This window comes from Stegodyphus dumicola, chromosome X2, assembly GCF_044657685.1.
Source record: "Stegodyphus dumicola isolate Sdum_Otavi_A_Nest chromosome X2, ASM4465768v1".
In the NCBI taxonomy this organism is placed as follows: Eukaryota; Metazoa; Arthropoda; class Arachnida; order Araneae; family Eresidae; genus Stegodyphus; species Stegodyphus dumicola.
Genome location: NC_140781.1, coordinates 10,841,814 through 10,863,042, shown reverse-complemented (window position 1 = coordinate 10,863,042; position 21,229 = coordinate 10,841,814). Strand labels below are relative to the sequence as shown.

The 21,229-nt window shown below is 33.2% G+C and overlaps 1 protein-coding gene across 14 annotated transcripts in view; it reads left to right on the top strand.

Annotated features, from left to right (window-relative positions):
• Positions 1 to 21,229, top strand: part of RhoGAPp190 (Rho GTPase-activating protein 190) — a 209,204-nt gene that overhangs the window by 175,517 nt on the left and 12,458 nt on the right. For all 14 annotated transcript variants that reach the window (XM_085809046.1, XM_085809044.1, XM_085809048.1 and 11 more), the window contains one exon: positions 7,394 to 7,634. In XM_085809046.1, the coding sequence (XP_085665172.1) occupies positions 7,394 to 7,634 (241 nt within the window). The remainder of the gene's footprint in view (positions 1 to 7,393; positions 7,635 to 21,229) is intronic.

Genomic DNA, 21,229 nt, shown 5'->3' with positions numbered 1-21,229 from the left:
TTTATTAGTCTGTGAATATCCATGATTATCAGGTGACTTATTAACCATGTCACTGCATCAGGCATTAATGCTAAAGGGAAGGTATATTGCATAATTCTGTCCAAAAATTTAGAATAAAAGCTATTTTGTGGAAAGATGCAGCAGTGTGGGATGATGCTATCAACCATCAGCTTGCTGGGGACATCGAAAGCAGTCTCATAGATTCAGAAGTTTGAAAATTGATTGCTATTTGTTAATCATGTTTACAATTAAAAAAAAATATGTAGTAAAATTCCTTTGTAAAAAATCTTTTATGTTTTTGTACAGTTATGCATTAATTGCATTACCATGCATTGTAAGTTCACTGAAATGTAAATATTTCAAATGCTAACTGATTTCTGGCTGACCTTGTACTGCATACTAACCATCAATGAAATTTTGTAACAGAAGAAATCATTCAGCACTGGGTCACATTACCTCTGCTTTTCTTTACACATATTTTTTCAGATCCTAACTCTGTTGAAAAATGTAACTGCACATATTTCTGAACTTTTAGATGCAAATTCAGCTATATGTCTTGCAGAAAGTTGTGCATGGGGGAAAATATCTTCCTAGTCTGAAACAAGTTCTGCTGGATATAGTTAGAGTAAACTGGACTGATGATGAAAGTATTTCTAAAGTATATTGTGGATTATATGATTAAGGGAATCTTATGTTGGAAAATCGTGGCCTTCGAGAGGGAGAAGACCATGACACTTAATAAACATGGCGGAGCTTTCCGCCCGATGTTATCGTCGGAAAGTCATCTGAATTTTTTAATTTTCGTCGGAAATATAACTTTATCATGTTGCTTAGTTAATTAAAATAGCTGAAAGAAAAGAGGCTTTATATACATACATTTTAAGCTTTTTACACTTTTAAAGCTTTTTAAGCTTTTTACAGATATTTTAATTAACTCTGTGCATAAATATAATTGAAAGAACTGAAAACCAAACGAACATTTTACAAAATTTGAACGCTAATTGAAAATTGCCACTGTCATGATAAATTGGGAAGGGGTTCTTAGGATAATAATTGGTTTAATCCTAGCATCCTGTGCACACGGGATTTGGCTGCTTTTGGCGACTTTATGATGAGCAGTAAAAACGGGACAAACGATGAGTAGTAAACGGGTCATTCAAAGAATATATATAGTTATATATAGTATATATTATGTATTTGGCTCTAGTGTAGAATTGGGTGCCCCTTCGATTAGCGACAATTTTTTGTAAAATTTTGGCGATGAAATCGTATTTCTGGTTACCATGATAGTGTAACTTTGCTTTAGCATCCTGATTTTTTTTTAAATAAAAATAGATTGATGTGTACATGGACAAATTTAAACAGTGTGCAATGCCTAGTTTGTGCAATTCTGGGATGTTTTTTCAAGTGAAAACAAATTGATGTGTACATGGACACACAGTTTATGCAATTCTTTGACTTTTTATTTTGGTTTTGTGTAGCGGCCATCTTGAAATTGTGTCTTCCTGACGCCGATCTTGCCGTCAAAAAAGAATCTCCAAAAAACAAGGGGCACCCAATTGTAAACTTTTACCGTGTATTTACACACATAGTGTATAGTCAAAGAATCTTTGGTATAGTATATAAACGTTCTTTGGATCATTTTTGGTGTTGGCGATAATTTTCAAAATCGCGCCAAGGCTACACCGTATACTAGTATTTTACCTAATAATTAATATTTTACCTAGGCTCAAGTATTAAATTATTTGTGTTTCAGAGCAAAATATATAACCATCAACTTCTATATCTCCAGCATATGTAAAGGAAATACTTCGACATATTTAGTGTATGTGGCAATATTTAAAAAAAAAAACATAAACTATTCAGTGTTTGAAAGTTACTAGAAAAAAGTAACAGAACTACTATTTCTATTTAATAAAAAATCATTTAATGTTTTTTAAATAGCAAGCTGTTAAAAGTACAATAATTAGTAGCAATGCTGATGATTTTTAACATCATTTCTTTCGATCATATGTAAATATATTTATATACGCTAAATTTAGACAATGGTAGATTTTCACGGTCATTTTATACATTTTTTCAAATCTATAACATTCCTTTGGGTACTTTCCCTCGGATACTATGTAGAAATGATTTGAATAATAAACACAATAGTAAGAATTGCACATTTAAATCTGCTCTTCATTAAATAGCACACAACAAAAAGTTTTTTCCCATTTATCTTGAATTTTTTTGCTATCACAAGCATGTACAAAAATTAACAATGAAAAATGGAATGTATTCAAATGTAATAATTAAAAAACATAACTTGCAACATTCGTATTCATACCAACAGATATACTACAAATTCCAAGAGAAAAATAACAGAACTGCAATTTGCAGTTAATGTAAAATTTAATGTTTTTAAAAATTATATGATTAAAAATGCAATAATTATGGATTACAATATTTAGTAGTAATGCTGATGTTTCTTAGCACCATTTCTTTCAATCATATACATATTTTTAGCTTCTAAATTTTAGGATAATGGGAATTATGATTATCATGTATATGCTTTTTATTGCCAGTTGTGTATGTTGTTTGTTAGGTTATTTCATTTCAAATATGAATGTTGGAAGGCTTTTTTGTTATAAGATTTAGGTATGTTTCTTGTATGAAATATTTTTATCACATTTATTAGCTAATTTATACAGCATTTCATTTACATACGCTGGAGATATAGAAGTTGATGGTTATATATATTTTGCTCTGAAATGCGAATAAATTAATACTTGAGCTTAGGTAAAATATTAATTATTATCTTAAGAACCCCTTCCCAATTTATCATGACAGTGGTAATTTTCAATCAGCGTTTAAATTTTTGTAAAATGTTCGTTTGTTTTTCGGTTCTTTCAATTATATTTATGCACAATGTTAATTAAAATATCTGTAAAAAGCTTAAAAAGTGTGTATGTATATAATGCCTCCTTTCTTTCAGCTATTTTAATTAACTAAGCAACATGATAGTTATATTTCCGACGAAAATTTAAAAATTCAGACGACTTTCCGACGATAACGTTGGACGGAAAGCTCTGCCATGTTTACTAAGTGTCATGGCCTTCTCCCTCTCGAAGGTCACGGTGAAATATTGTATATCATGCCTGATACAGAAAATGGAGTGATATGTAGTTAATGATAGTATTGGTGTACTTAAGTCAGGTGTAGATTTTCTGTTATGTTGTCTTATGCATGATTTATGTTATGAAAGTTTATGCTGTCTTCTGCTGTGCCTATCACAAGGCATCTTACACTCTTATTACGGAATGTTTGCCAGTTGAAGAGGATTGATTCTTCATGTAAACATGTTAATAATGATATTGCAGTCTACCTCTGCACTTGTTAGGTAGTATTGCAATTTTTTCATAGCATTGTTGAACTTGTTTCCTGGAGACAATTTTAAACTATTTTCTTGATATCGAACTGTAGCCATTTAATGGGCTAAATTATTCATCTATGTCCACCCATCTCACATTGTTCAAACTTGTATTCTTGGTCTATTTTGTCTATCTTGCATCTATTTTAATGTTCATAAACTACAGATGCCCATCAGCACAACCATTTGGCTTCTGTATGTGCTATGCTGCAACCCTTGTCAGAAACTGTTGCTTGGTAAAAATGCTGAGTTTCATTCTGTAGCTTAGCTGTAAATGAAATTGCCAATTTCATATCCTGTTTTTCCCCCTAGGGTACATCATGTTTTGCTTTGTCCATGGCACAGATTTGCAAACCTTATCTGTTATTGCGTCATATTACGATAATGAGCTTTTGCATTAGAACAGTCTCTTGCATATTTCCACCACAGTATTAATATAGGAATTACTGTAATATTTCTGAAAATTTGTCAATGTAAGTGTAACATTATTAGAGAAGTCTGGAAATTTTTAACTTTTTTGTTTTATTTTGTCCAAATTCTTCAAATGTTCGTTTGTTATACTCGTGTGAGAAAGTCTGCTGTGCTTCAAACCAGTTGATAGCATTTTGAGCTTTATTGAAAATGCATTAAATGACTTAAATATGATCTTGGTTTTATTGGCATTCTCACTGATTCAGTAGCCATGCTTTAACTATCTAGTTTTCGATAAAGGAGAGGATGCATTTTTATGTAACACTCTAACCAAATGAGGGGCAATGATATTTTATTTGGAACTGTGTATTTTAAAATAATAAGTTGCCATCTCTGCCCCACTCATACCTAACAGATATAATGTGAGGGAATTGAGCTATATTTTTTTAGTCATAATTTACGCCTGTGCTGATAAAAGAGTGATTTTTATTTTTCGTTCCTTGTGTTACACGGCACATTATGTGGGTACTTTTATTTCTTAATTATTATGCTTTTGAGGCTAGATTAAAATGTCAGAATACCGTACTATATAACATTGTATCAAAAAAATGTACTATAAGTAGTAGTATTTAAAAGTAAGATCTGCTACTATTGAACTCCAGATTGCATTGAAGAAAATGCTGCTGATCTTGTACATGAATGATATCAATTAAAAGAAGCTGCTGTGTAGTTAATCCATGAAACTTTCTTAAATTTGAAGATTTTTATCATGAAATATGAACTTTCTGACAAAATATGGCAACATTCTGTAATTTAAAAAATTGCAAAATAGAGCTTGCTTGCTGAATGCAGTAACATTCACCTGATTTTATCATCCAGTATCAACCAGCTCTGTGGATAATATTCCAGTATTGTATAAATAAATGGGTAGATTTGTTTGTTTTTTGCATATGTTGCTAAACAATCAATGCAATTTACAGGCTTGTCAACTGCCAGATTTCAGCCATGTGGCCACCAACCTGATTTACAATATATTTCACCTATTTTTAAAGTTCTGGCAACTTTCACTTAACTTGGCTTAATATTTTATTTGCACTGCAAAACACAGTTTCTAATGTAGTGTTTTAAAGCATTTTTTCAGTTCTTAATAAACTTTATGTGCACTAGATGCAGGTCATGGGACATCCATTAGCCATGCTTGCTAAGTGATTAAGCGATAAGATTTTACATGCTTTGAGAAATTGATTTTATAATCTTTTATGGTAGTTATATGCCTAGTTATAATAGATGTCTGAAAAAAAAATTAAAATACTCATGTCTACTTGTTTCTTTCTAAATCATAGGTGGAATAAAGGCCCACAAGCGGCCAAGCGGTAAAGTCGCTGAACACTGGTAGTTCGGTCTGAGGTTCGAATCCCACGAACGGGCTGGCTGCATAGGCGTTTTCGTGGTTTGTAACGTGTATACGAGCCAGTTTCCCTTAGAAAGTCCTCCAGGAAGGCATCCCTCCCCTTAGGCAGATAGCCCCAGTTTGCTTTGCCATAATTAAATACACCACCATAGGTGGAATGTATGGCCCTAAACTAAGCAGGCAATGTAAAAGCTGTTTATTATGCAGGGAGAGTAAAGCATGAACAAATTAAGCTGCTTACAGTACATAAGAACCAACATTTAAAATGCATGTTCTGTGTGTTTGCCCTCTAGCATTTTTATGTAATCAGACTGCAACACTAAACACCACCTTCATGAGAAAATTGGAAAAAATAGCCAGAATTTTGTGCTTAATTATGTTTTGAGCTCACCTAAGGTATTACGGTCAGTGTGATGAACATTATCCTTCCCGCAAGTCCTATAAAGAAAACAGTCTGATAGATTGAGGATAGGTGAATACAGGTGTAAAACCACACCATAAAGCTTTAGATAAATCAGTGAGATGGCATTTTGTCCAAAGTGTTCATGCCAGAGTTTGTAAATGATAGTAATGTGGTGGAGAAATAAACTATCTTGCATAAATCTAATTTGTAAACACAGGCCCAAAATGATAGGAATCAACTCATTCTCAACAAGCTTGCTGTTGTAACTATGAGATGACACATTCTTCCAAAAGTTCTGGTCCTACAATCCTAATGGTCCACTATGGCTGAGCAACAATGTTGCTGAACACTGGTAGTTCGACCAAGGTTTGTATCCCTGCACACAAGAAGACTGCATAGGACCTTCCATGTGTAATGTGGATAGAAGCTAGCTTCCCTCAAAAAGTCTTCTACGAAAACATGCTTCCCCATTAGAAGATAGCCTCCAAGTTGTTTTGCCTTAATGAGTTACCCTACCAGCAATCCTAATCATGGCAGCCACTCCACATTTCAGGTGATTACTTAAAACAGTTGCAACATACAAATATTCTGTTTTCCCTATCTGCTGATTGACTAAACCATCTAGCCAAAATTTTGTTCATGAGGTTTGTTAATCTATGGCTGTCTTGGCCAACTTTGACTCTAAATTCACCTGAAGTAGTCATTGACCCATTGTAAACTGTCCAAATTTGCTCATCAATTATGATTATCTGCTATTTTGTGTGGAAGCCCAATTTTTTAATTCTGTAACATGAAAAAAAAAAGAGATTAGCAAAATGTGTCAATACCACAAACATGTTACATAATTCTGATACCACTACACCCCCTATAAACTAAGATACTGACATTTAATGAATGTAAAATTATTAAAACTTTGGAAAATACAGCTTCTGTGGATAATGTTTAGTTGTTTGGGCAGAGGGTGCACTAGTAATGGTTGTCTTGAAGACTGGTTTTGTAGATGTTCAGATAATAAAATTCACATTTTCAAAGTACAGAATGTATCTTTAACCTTTTAAATTAAACAGCTGAAAAAGTGACAAGCATTTCTACCAGTAAGTCTTAGATGAGTACATTATTGAAATTTTTTGTTATCTTTAAAACAATTCTGGAAAGAAAGGGTGAATAATTTCCAGTGAGTGATAATAAAACTAAAAGATACTTTTGGAATTTAAAAATATAAAATATTCTGAAAAATAATGTTAGTATGCTTTATGCTTTTATAAAATGTTGGATGTAACTAATGAATAAATGCCTTAAGTTGCATGTATGTATTCATGAATTAATATTTTTAGTGTGAGAGTAAATCACCTGTGCACTTGAAAAATAGCATTTTGAAATTTGGAGAAATTACCTACACCATTATAGTTTATATTTTTTCATTATTTTATAGCATTTTAGCAGTTGATTTTTTATTGCTGTGTATTTATAGGTGAATAGATTTTATATACTTTTTCTTAAGATGTAGAGATCATCATTATTAGCATTACTTTGAAAAACATTATTTGTTTAATATATCATTAAACTTCTACACTATTCAAGTATAATTTTTGGTGTTCGTGAGAAATTATGCTTAATATCAATAATGAAAGCATTTATGTACAGAAAAGTTTTGATATGAAAGATAATTTGTGAGTTCCATGTAATTATATTCTGTATGTAATAAAATTTAAGTTGTTTACTCATGTAAAAAGTGCACTTTTACTCATCTCATTAGGAAAGGCAAAAGAGGTTAACTGAAAAAAAGAAAAAGAAAGCAGCTCAAGGAAAGACTGGAACTATAACACAACAAATACAAGGCATTGAAGACTTTATGCAGTCTGAAGACAATCCTACACCCTTATTTGTTGAAAAATGCATTAAATTTATTGAAGAAGAAGGTTTAGATTCTGAAGGAATTTATCGTGTGCCGGGAAACAGAGCTCATGTTGATCTTCTCTTTCAAAAATTTGATGAAGGTAATAAATGTCATTTATAGCATCACAAAGTAAATGCTTAACTTGACAACACCAGTTTTCTCTAAATCCATACTATTTAAATCTGTGCTTTTGTCTTCCCACAACAAACAATGAAATTTAATTCGTATTTTTCACTAAATTATATTATCTAAGTTTTTTCATACAAGTGTTAACATATTGTGATATAATATGTGCATATACCTGACAGAATCATGATTCAGTTGGCCTCATAGTGTTATTTTTTCCCAGTATTAAATTCCGTTGAATATATTTTATGAAGGATGGCATTGGAAGTTCCACTGTATATGACACAAGAAAAAGGAACTTTTTGAATTTTTTGTGGAAGCATCTTAAACAACTTGCATTGAAAGAAATGTTTAATAAAGTAAACAAATAAATATTAAGCTTTTTCTTGTAAATTTTGATACCCTTTAGATCATTATTGTTCTTTATTTCATAAATTATGATTTCATATTTTTAATTGTATAATTTCGGCATGCCATCTTACCAGATTTAAATTGATGATCTACTATCTATCCGGAATCACCGAAGTCCCAACCAGTCTGGATTTCGGACTTTGTACTGTACATCAGAAATCTTAAATGTTAGTCCTAATGGTGAGTTCTGAAGTAGGGCAAGTTCACGATATGCAGGGGCTTAAACTTTTTGCCTTTCTTAAATCAGAGAGATGTAAGCTAGGCTTTTGCAAATGCTTTGTTTTTGAGGTCCTCTGGAATTGCATTAGAATTTTAGTAAATTAGTGTTGCCAAAGTCATGCACTTTTTTCATATTGTATAATCTTGTGCTCACTTTTTATTTATTTTTTTTAATATCTAAATTGTCATTCTTTGTTAACTTCTGGAACATTGTGCAGTAAATCGAGCATAAGATAAAACTAAATCAAAATGTGAGGTAAAATTACTTGAGTTGGAAGCAAAGTTCCACACCTGTACTCTGAAATCTTGCCGTATCTTTCCCTGAAGATGTCAAGGTTTCAGGTAATTCAGCTTGATGTTTTGTTTCATCTCGCAGTATTTTTCTTTTCTGTGGAGAAAAATTGTGCTAGTTTGACATCTTAAAACAGATATGCATTTAAATCATATGAATTCATTCATCCCAACCAAAAGTACTCTTTTCCTAAAACCTTGAATATTAGAATGACAAATTATATGTACATACCAAGTATCTCAAATTTTGTGAATGAAATAGCTTGAACCTTTTTGTATTGAGCATAAACTTTTACTAAATTTACTAAATATAACTGGAAACACAGCAGCTGTCTGAAAGATTAGATTTTTGTGATAGCCAAAACTGATTTTTAAATAAAAAAAATGCCAAAACCTGAATATTTGCATCATTTAAAATATTTTTCTGATGGGGAGTATGAGGGTGACTCTGAATATAAGTTCTGCTCAGGAAATCAAACAGCAGTGGAGAAACAAGCAGCTGCAGAAATGCAAAAGACACCTATATACCAGGACATAGAAGAGGAGGGCTAGTTCATAGAGCTTTTCCCACTGAAACAAGAAGTGAGGAGTGATGATGTAGTCATATTGTCACTGACTGATATTGTCACTGACTGCACAGATGCAATTCACAGCAAAAAAAAAAATAATAAACATTTTAAATTTGAAGAACACCCTTAAAAAATTGTGCATGAAAAAATAGCTGTAATTTAGAAGAGATGTTATTACGTGTGCATTTATAACATTTAAAAAAAGTGCTTATTTATTAAATTAAAAATAATAGATAAAATATGCTGTGTTTTTTTAAAAGTTGAAGATTTTTCCGTGTGTATATGTTATTAAATTATGAAGAAAAAAACTATGGCATTCGTTATCTTTTCACCTTGTGGAAGTACTAAGTGGAAGAATTCTATTACTCTTTTCAAGATAATTACAGCTTTTTAAAGTTAGGCCCCCCAAAAAAACTTACTTTGGCATATAGTTTTGAGTATATATATATATGTCCTCTTTTTTTTTTTTTTTTTTTTTTTTTTTTTTTGTAGCTGAAGAAGAGGAACTTGCATTTAAAATGCCCTTGAAATTGTTAGTCTTATTCAAAATTTAAGCTAAGATTGCTTTTTTGACGTAATTATAAATTTTATGCTGGCATGCTGCTCTTCCAATTTTATATAGCAGATATTTTTTAAATAATTATCTAACTTGTACTGTTATTTGTACATGTACACTACATTTAAATAAGTACAAAATCGTTATCGTAAGTTTGACAAAGCAGATTTGCTCAGAGTATTTAAAGAGAATAACTTTTTCTTTCAAGAGAAGTGCAGTGGAAGATCTTTTTTATACGAAATTCCTTTGCCATTTTATCTGATTGTAAATTAGTTGAAATGTTGAGTTATCTTTGTTTTTTTACAAGTTATCAATGAATTCTTGTTTATTTTTACGGTTAGGATATTCACCAATATTTTCATCGGTCATTTTTATAGTAATTTGTGAGTTCTATTTTAAAAATCATTGGTATCTGATTTTTATTTCTATCATCATTTTCGTGGTCAAGCTCAAAATGAAATTTCTTCACTCCTAATCCATGTAGTGTGTCAAAAGCACTCTGCATTATTTTTCTTTACTTGGCGCATTATTGGATTTTTAGTTTCTTTTGTGGCAATCCAAGCAAGCAATTTTTCATGTCATCCTAACAATCACTGCATAGAAAATGTCCGTGACAAATTCTTGCAATATTCACATTAATAGAATCCTTTTTTTGACACTTGTATCCATTTATTTTCACCAAAAGTAAATTCCCCATTGGAAGAATAGGAGGTATAATACCCCTGTCTTATGGCACTTTGCACCAGCCCAAGAAGACATGTTACATGAACTATACTTGACAACTGTGGTCTCAAACTTGCATTGCACACAGGCCAGTGCACAATTTGAAAGTAGCCGATGAGCAGCAATTACCAAAAAAAATTTTTTAATTTGAAACTTTTTACTAGATATTAAAAAGAAATATAAAGAAAAATATAAAATCTTTATTCATATTTTGCCTGAAATCTAAAAGTGTGTGGCTGCAAGAAAATTCTGTTGGTTGCAATTTAGAATTCAAACAGACAGCTAACTATTAAAATTTTCAGGTTATCATTTATTCAACTATGCTACATAGTGACATTAGAGTATGTCCTTTAACTCCTCCTGCAAGGATCGTATCGGGGAAGAGTCGCACAAAGGAATAACCTTTAACCCTTCTTATACACCATTGGGTAACAATTGACCATGATCAAGCAGATGGCACTGTCGCGGTGCCTGCGCAAAGCGGAAATAAGCCTCCTTTCTGAGTCTGGTCCCAGTAGATATAGAGAGAATGTGCATTTTGTATTTGTGGTCTAAGGACGAAGTGAGAGCTGTAGTCCAGTCCGCTATGAATGGGCATGTGGAGTCTCATTAGCAAAAATCCATAACCGCCTTGTGGAAATGTTTGGGCCAGATGTGATATTAAAGCAAATAGTGCGGAAATGGTGCTTCGCACTCATTGAGTGTAGTTGGCAAATGTTGGACAGACTGAGACCTAGGCAGACATGAAAGGCCACTACAGATGAAAATGTCAGGATGGTGGATGACATGATTAACCTAAAACATGGCCAAAATTCTCATAATATAAGCCTTCAGATCAATGCGATTCAAAATATTTTCCCCCTCTTTGACTTTTTCCTATTGGGGAAAAGTCGATAGAGTGGTCATTTGTCCCCTCCATGGATGCAGTAAATTTAACATGTTTGTTGGATGCTGTTCAGTAGTCTAGAATGGGTTGCTATATTTGTGATTTTTTTTTTTTTTTTTTTTTTATGTTTGCTTTAATTCAAATTAACCTATGTCCAATATAATGTTTATCTAGAGCAAAATATATGCAATGTTTATATATCATTCACTATTTCTGACCTATCTCACAATATTTTGTAAATTTTATGACTGTTTTCACCCTTAATTTATATTCACATATTTTCTTATTAGAAATTAGAAACGAGAACAAAACTTTACAAAATATAATAAATATAAACTAGCATTATAGGTCTGCAGGTTGGAATGTGATTTTTTATAATCTACTTTCATTAACAAAATAATAGTAATGAATAATTTAATGAAATAATTAAAATAAGATTCATTACAGCTAGATTTTTAGATGAACTTGCAGCAATATTAAAGCTTTAAATAGCAATAACAAAGCTTTAAATCTGCTAGAAAATCAGAACTATATGGGTTGTTTTGATCATTTAACTTTAGCAAATATTACATTGAACTATCAGGCAAAGGAGGCATATCTTTAAAGAGAATTTTCGTTGTAAAACTGGCTTTTGTTTATGTTAGCAGGGGGTGATCTCGATCTATACATGCAATCCATTTTATACCCTGAAGCAGTGAAGTGAAATCTGATGAGAATTTCTTAAAACTTCCACTTTTCGTGGCGTCAAGGAGAGAGGAAGCTCTTAAGCTTCATTTTAATATTTGCTAAAGTGAATTTTTAATCTATGATTTAAAATTTTAGAAAATGTGAATTCATCAAAAGTACTTTTTCAGAACAGTTTTAAATGTTTATAAAGAATTATACGTCAGTTTCCTTTCATAGGCAGATTTTGTCTAAAACCATCATTATATCCAAAGGTTGAAGTTTGCTTGATTTTAGGTGAGATGGATGTACGTATGTTTTACATAATAAATTGTTCAATTTATTTTTAAAAGAGTAATCTTATTTTCTAAGGAATAAGGCCATACTGGATGCTTACACTTACAATGTGGTAAATCTGTTTTTCATATTTCTTCTAGTAATCGAAATGATTACCCTGGAATATTTCCAAACCAAAATTAAGAAAACTGTTAATGCCATATTTTTCATAAAGTATCCTCTTGTGTATTTTTTATTTAAAGTGTGAAATTTTCTCTTTGGAAAAAATTTTAAATCTTGAATGGACCAAAATAAATTCATGAGAAATAACTTTAGTTTAATAATTGCATCGCAATATGAAATCTTGAAGAAAAGTGCAATACAGTTTATTTATTCGCAAATATAATCGCCTCAGATACCTAATTTATGTACTTTCGATTGAGAAATATAGGTTAGTAAATTAAACCAATTATTTTAATACTTTTTCTTTTTGATGGGCCCTTTAGTAGCACAGTGGTAAAGGTGGGTGGACACTTGTGACTCGCTCAGGATTCAATCCCAGTGAAAGAGTTTGATTCATAGGCATTTTCATGGTTCTCGCAATGTGTAATGTAGATACAAGCCAGCTTCTCTTAGAAGGACATCTGCGAAGGCATCCCTCCCATTATACAAATAACTGTTGCATGCTTTGATGTAATTCAGTAAGCAAACCAAATCAATCTAATCAAACCCCAGAGAGCGGGCTGATAACATGAAATTTTCCATCAGGAATGTAAATGCAAGCAGTTTTCTCTTAAAAAGATTTACAGGAAAGCATCCATCCGCTTGACCCCTTAACTGCCATGGGTGTGCCTTGCTCAGCCAATGTGTATGCGCCCTTCTGAAATGCTATCATTTGCTTTGGAATGCAACACCACAATGACTTTGACAGATTTTGCAAAAGAGGATACTATTTTGGAGAGGGGGATGTTCTGAAATGGTGAAAGTACGAGGCCAATCCCCAAAAAAAGGTCTCCTATATTTTTAGATATACAAAGAACCGTTTATTTTCTGTAATTGCTACATCACTTTAAAGATTGAAGAATGCTTTATTTTTCAACATAATCGCCATTTCAGTCAATGCATTTTTATAGATGCTGTGGCAGTTTTACAATGCCCATGTCATACCAGCTTGCTGCCATGCCCTTCAGGAAGTGTTGAACCTCATCTTTCACCTCATCATCAGAGCAGAACCGCCGTCCAGACAAATGTTCTTTCAACTTAGGGAACAGGTGGAAATCGCTGGGTGCCAAGTCCGGACTGTAGGGTGGGTGTGTAATGAGGTTCCAACCAGAATTTTGCAGGAGATCGGTGGTTTGACGGCCGACGTGAGGACTGGCGTTGTCGTGGAGAATGCTTACACCCTTGCTCGACATCCCTCTTCTCCGGTTCTGAATTGCCCAAGTTTCTTCAGTGTTTCACAGTACCTGTCAGCATTGACTGTATTCCCAGCAGGCAGAAAGTCGACCAACAGTACCCGCTTCCTGTCTCAAAACACAGTTGCCATGACTTTACCAGCAGATTGTGTTTGCTTGAATTTTCGTGGCTTGGGAGAAGAGGGATGCCGCCACTTGCGTGAATGTTGTTTTGTCTCGAGTGTAAAGTGGAATGCCCAGGTTTCTTCACCCATGACAATCGAGTCCAAGAAGTTGTCCTTTTCGTCTCCATACCGGCGAAGAAATTCGCGGGAAGAATCAACCCGTTGCCGTTTGTGGTCTTCTGTCAGCATACGCAGCACCCATCTTGCACACACCTTCCGATATTGCAACTTTTCCATTAAAATCCTGTGGATGGTGCTTCTGGAAACCTCAGGAACCAAAATGCAGAGAGCATCCAGAGTGATCCTTCGATCTTTACACATGAGTTCCTTAATTTTCGCAACTGTCTCATCGGCAAATGACGGCCTCCCGCTCCTTTCTTTATCATCAATTTCAGTACGTCCGGCTGTAAACTCTCTACACCACTTGCGAACGTTTTTGACATCCATGCACGACTGTCCATACACTTCCGTCAATAGGCGGTGAATTTCAACCGGTTTAACGCCTTTTGCATTAAAAAATCGAATAACTGCGCGCACTCCGCACTTGGCGGTAACGTTTATCGGGAGCTCCATTTCGAATGGCTGCCAAGCCAAGACTGAGCATCCAAGCAAAGCGCCTGTGTGCTTATGTGGTAGTGGAGAAGGCACCACACACGACAGTGTTGCCAACAACCGTATTAAAACTTTCTCTACGTCCCCCCCCCCAAAAGGAGACTTTTTTATGGGATTGCCTTCGTAATGACTGACTTTGCGCTTATTCGTGTTTCTGTTTTAGTAAAACTTTTTTTTTTTTTTGTTCTATGTCTGCCATTTTCTTTTACTGTTATACAACAGTGTTTACAAATATGTTTGGCAGTGATGACTAATGATTGCAAGGTTATTGCTCTCGTGTTTCTGTTTGAGTAAATCATATTTTTTTTTATTCTATGCCGCCTCCACGCTTTCCATTTTCGAGGCAACATGGTTTTTTAGGTATACTGATTTTACAAGGTATAACACTGAAACCTGCACATCACTGCTTCAAAAATAAATTGATCGAAACTTCATTTTTTGGGATCATTTTGATTATCCTTCTTACTATACATCTTTTTATTATACAAACATCAGTTTTATTATACTTGCATCTTTTTGTTATACTTTTACTCTAAACATTAAATTTTGTATTTTCATTTCTTCTTTTATTCTTTATTTTGTGAAAGTAAACAGTTTTTAGACAGCAAAACTTGCACTTATTTTCTCCCAATACGCCGCATAACTACGCGTGCATGTGTAAAAAACGGTGGCACTGGGGAATGAATCTTGTCCATTTTCCGTGGCAGTTAAGGAGTTAAGCAGATAGCGTACGCCTACTTTTCCATAATCCAGTCCTATTTCTTATACATTTAATAGTGTGTTGGCATATACCATATTACAGACAAAATAACATTCCTTTTTAAAGGTAAATTTTTTTATTAACTTATGAGTGCCCTTTATCTCTTGAGCAGTATAAGAATTTCAGCAAATTAAAGTTGGCCGAAATTTTATGCAAAGTAACTGATGTTTTGATTGAATTTAGGAGCTGCATGAGCTGGAATGATATTTAAATACTTTTTGAGAGATCCTAAAAGAGTGTCTAAAAATAGGTAAATTGGTTTAATTTACAAAGAATGAAAATCATAAAAACTATTATGCAGGCAATTGTTTCTTATTTATCTCCTGATAAATCAGACAGAATTGCCTTTATAATAGAGGATCTTTGAAAGAAATTAACGGTTCATAAACATTTTATGCACTCCAATAAAAGGGCCAATATAACACCTTAGTATTCATAAGTTCAAGTATAAAAAGGAACTAAACAATAACAGTGGTTTTACCTACTTTCTAGAAGGGACTTTAACAGCATTAAATCTGATAATCTTAAAGAGCTAGCAAAATAACTGAAGTTTTAATCATAGCATAAAAATACATATGCATATACAGCAAATACTATTAGATAGAAAAAAAATTTGATTAATATTAACAGTAGAATGCTTTTTGCTTACTTGATTTTGACAATGCAGGCGAGGACTAGTTGTCTCAAAATGGGGATGCCTTTGTAGAGGGACTCACCAAGGAGAGTGTGGTGGTAAGATCACTGAATCCTGGCAGTTCCACCGGAGTTAAATTTCAGGTGAACAACTGGTCTTGCGGCTTTCTTTGGGTGTAGTGTGAATATGAGACAGTTTTCCTTAGGAAATCTTTCGTTAGTGCATCTATCCTCATAGACAGATAGCTGTCGAATTGTTGTCTTAATTAATATAATCTTAACCTTCATCAGGAACTTTTGGAGAGAAAGCAATTTATAGTCATGTTGTACAAGAGGACAAAAGCCTATGAAATCTGTTTATTCCATGGAGGTAAGAAAGGAAGGAGTTGCCAACCGGCACTAGAAGTGAAGTACTGCTTCGAAGCTTCGGTCACCAGATGGTGTGTTCTTTGTTTACATTCAGAAGCTCGCTTGACAGTGTTCTGATAGTATTTCGACACACGACAGTTCCATACAAATCGAAAAAGGGACACTTTCATATGAAAGAAACATTCATAGTGTGATAGATAATAGCAATTTGTATAGTTTAGTGACATTTACGCAAAAATCACATCTTGGTTATTTTTCGATAACTAACAACAGAGATTTTTATTATGAATTTGTTTTATAAAAGTCTAAGCTGTTGAACTACAAAAATATAAATTTTAACAAAAATGTTATGCTTAAAGAATGAAAAATATCTTATGGTACCTTTAAAATTGTATAAGTCTTTCGATACCCTTGATAGAGTATTTGCTACTTTTATTTTATGTTCCAAATGCCAAAATGTTTTAAATAAAATAATTTTTTTTCATATCCATATATTATTGTAACCTGTACCTTTTAAAATTTTTTAGAGGAGAGGCTTTACTGTTGCTCATTTTAAACTCATCATTTTAATTTTATATATCTGAAAAATAATCCCTTTTGGGCTTACACGTTTTACTTATTTGGGTTAATTAAAAATAAAATATAGTGAATGCACAGAAATTAAAGATTTGCACATGCCGGAAATGAAAAATATGAAATGTATGGGTATTTATGCATGTGCTTGCAAAAAGCATGTATCTGCCTTTAACAAAATACATAAATATTCATTAAATTATTCATAAATGTATTTGAAATGGAGAATTCATTTATAAACAACTGTGAAGAAATCTAATTATTAAATGTATCTAATGTATAATGATTATAAATGTTATCTAAATATATAATAACCTTTATATTGAATTGTAAACATAAATTGAAATCCTGTTGACAAATACGTTATAAAACTATTTAAGCAAGAATTATTCGTATTGGAAAGCAATCTGTTAAAAGGCATTGTAAAGCAAATGCTACGAGATGTGCACTTAAGTAATAAAGAGTTTTGGAATAGGTATTGTTGAAATTAATGGTAAAAAAAAAAAAATCTGATAAGTATAATTAAAAGAATTATTCCCCTTACATTTTATAATAACTCAGTTACAAGTTTTAAATAATACTTTAAAAAAATCCTTATTTTATTCCCTTTCAGAAATGTTCAGAGAAAGTTAAGTACTATTTAAAGTATTTTGCTAATTTCTAATAATTTTCTAATTTAAAATGAACCAAATAGAGAGCATTAATTATAAATTGATTTATATTTTTCAATTTAAAAGATGCCTCAGAAGCCAAAAAATCATGTCATATTTAAGAAAGTATTTTAGGAAGAAGCTCTATAAATAGAAAAAAAATAATGCATAATTTTAATATTAATAACAAAATAAACTTTGATCTTAATTTTTGTACCTTAACCGAATAAAATCTAATTAGCTTATTTTTTTTTCTAATGTAATTAACGAAAACTTGTGAAAATATTTCATTGAAATTAAACCATTCTAAGAAAATAGTTCTGCAAAAAGTGTAGCATTTAATTCCGTTCAGAATGAAATGTTGTTTAAAAATATGTTGTTTTCATATACTTAGGACTCTGAAGTGTTGTAGAAAAGAAAATATATACATTTATATGTATATTTATGACGTAATTACAAAATATTTGCATCCGGTCGCGTCAAAACCCATTGAACTTAATGGTAAATGACCCAATGTTTTGGTCACCACGTAGGGATCGCCGGTGCTTCAGAGCAGGGTACGGGAGAAACCTGTTTAAGGCTAAGAAGTTTAAACATCAATTGACAAAGTACAATAGGGGGTTTTGCTAAAGGTGGTGATGCTTTCATGGAGGACTTCAAAGAACTGGCTCACATTTTTATGTGGAAACCTACGCAAAGCACCGTACTGCTAGCTCATTTACCAGACCTGAACCAATTTGTTCAAACATGAAAAATTCAGTGTTATTTCATTAGACTAGGATCTTGTAAATATAGTTTCTTTTTTTTTTCCCAGTAATCTCGGCTCTGACATGTTCATTTGGCTGCCTCTATTCAAATAAATTATTAACATTGTCTTCAAAGTCTTTATCTTTTTTAAAAGATTGATCAAAACATATTCCGTCTTCTGAATAGTCAAAATCAGTATCGGCGAATTTTCAATTTCTAAATCTCTTGGTAACTTGTTAATTTTGTTCTGACTGAGCCGTTGAAACGAGGTGCCATTATAAGAATTAAATAGTGCAAGGGAAAAGTTAGTGCTCTAAAATTATGAGACAGTGCTCTAACATTTGAAAAAGAGATAGCTTCTGTTTTATTTTCAAGTATATTGGTGCGAGATGAAACCTTGGGCTTTCACCAAAACGAAGCAAAACTGATAAGTAGAAAACAATGCATAGCCAGTAGCTACGCTGAGTAGCAGCGATGGACCACCCAGAGGTCTGACAAAACAGGCAATCACTCTAAAATGGAGAAGGGAATGCTGGTATGACACTTGTTTTGCAGCCGGCATTAAAGAAAGTCATTTTTCCGGTACAGCTGTTGTTCTGTCGGGATTTAAAAGTCAAAGTGACAGCTATCAACATCAATGAAGTATTGAGAAAACTTGTAATTGCACATGTGCGAGCTCACGAGATCATCCATGACGTTCTTCAATACCGGAAAGTGTCAGTACAATGGGTGCCCTGACAGCTAACCCTGGACAACATGGAACAACTTATGGCAGTCAGCCTGGAACATCTCGTGCATTACCATCATGATGGCAATGAATTTCTGTTCCGAATTGTGATGGATAATGAATGTGGACCTGCCATTTCATGCCCAAATCAAAAGCTGCATCTATGGAGTGGAAACATCCGTCATCACCTGTCTAAGAAGTTCAAAGCAACTTGCTCTGCATGTAAACTGCTCCTCACAGCCCAAGGAGTTTTGCTGCTGGACATTTTGGAGGTTGGAACCATCATTGATATGCGGTACTGTCACACTTTGTCAAAATTGGAGTGTGAATTGGCATTTTGAAGGAGTATTTTTGGCGATTCATTGACAAATATGATTATCTTTTTAATGGGTGAATGGGTTATAATTTGTTCCTATTAGCCCAAAGTTATACAGAGTTACCACATGATATGGACACGAGGTCCGATTAGTTTTAGTCTAAAAGTGCTCGTCCCCAGAGGAGCTCTTCTGCATGTATTAGCTCTAGAATTGCCACCGTTATCCAAATAGTAAGGTGTGATCCAAGGAACCACAACTGATTTAATGATCCATTCGTGGTTTTGCGATGTACTTAAGATATGTGTGGCTTGATTTTTGAGACAAGCATATGACTACTGGCAGGATCAACCAGGCAGCTTTTTTACATTCATAGAACGTTTGAATTGCACTTCATAGCGCACACCTTGGAAATGTGCTGGGAGCTGCTGTCCAGACAGCTTGCTCTCTTACTTCATATGCATGAAATATCTCGTGCTTTCAGTAGAGGTTCAAAACTCACTAGGTCCTCCACGGCATCATCGCTGGTAGTTGAGCTTTCCTTGGCATCGAGAGGCTTTTCTTCATGAAATGCAGATTCAAAAATTGCCATGTTTCAATTTTTATTATTTCGTGTCTGGATGCCCAGCAACAGCACAAGGGTCGAGCTGGTCGCACACGTGCTGTAGAAGTTTTGAGTTGTCAAAAATGCCTTGAGAAGACGAGGGGTGCCCTAGGAACAAGCAAACAAACACACTGGTCTGCAGGAAATAGCATACTCCTCTATCATGAAAGAACTGCACGACAAGTGTGCGTGAAACAGGTCAAAGACAAGTCCCCACCAGCAGCGGTAGCCATTTCTCAATCACTGGCTGGTATCTCGTCTCTGCCCGCAGACCTAACACTGCAAAGGAGTGGGGAGCTGAACAATAGGATAATAGTTTCTGGGCAGGAAGTGAAATACAAGCATTTTTACATTATTTCATTTTTTTCTAATGAAGAGCCTTTAAACTAATTTTCGCTTTTGGGGGTCGGGAATTATTTTATAATACTTTTCGTAATTTGGCGACTTATCAATATGTTGGCAATTTTAAGATCAGTTTGTATAGAAAATGTTTATTTCAGAGATCGTGGAATAACTTTATAGCATTGATAAATTTTGTTAAAATAAAGGTAATATATTGAAATTATATTTAAGAAATAGCATTAAAATAAAACATTATTTTTTGCTGTCATATTATAGAGTGACATAACTTTCCTTTTTGGTGACTTATTATACAATATTTTGTATCTAAAAAATTAACTTGGTAATAAATGCCATAAAGCACAGTCTACAAAACATTTCTTAGCAAAGGCTTTGGAATTCTCAGAATATGCATCAGTTTTCTGTATAAAATTAATTTTACACTTTTTTGTATAAAATTAATTTTACACACACCTCCAAATTATTTCTGGCTCTTTACTGCTGCAGAATTGATAGGGGTAATTTTTCTTTAGGATTTTAGACACTGCAATTTGGAAATTTTAGAAGGATTTGAAGGCAATATTTATAGACCCATGATGCTGAAAGATTCCAGACAAATACGACAAAATGAAAAGTTTCTTCATGGTATTAACATGTAATGGATGTAATTTACAAAAAGTTTATGAAGAATTTCTTACTTTTTGGAGAATTTTTGGAAGAACTATGAAAACGTAATATTTGAATGTACTGATACTAGAAGTCTTTTTCTTAACATGTTTATCTTCCCTTTTATTTTGTCTACTTGTCACTACACAAGCATGGAAAATATCAAAAATCCTTCTTATCTTATAACAGGCATTTATAGAAATGATATTCTCTATTAATAAAGAAACTGAAAGCTGACAATTTAAAAAATTTATCTTGTATGTCTCGATGAATCATACGCAGAATTGGCACTAGGCATTTTCCACCTAATGCAATCTGTGTGGAATGTAAATTCTGCTGCCTAGTGCCTTCCTGAATTCTGCTCCCAGTGCTTGCCCTAAATTCTAAGTTTTGCCATTTGTA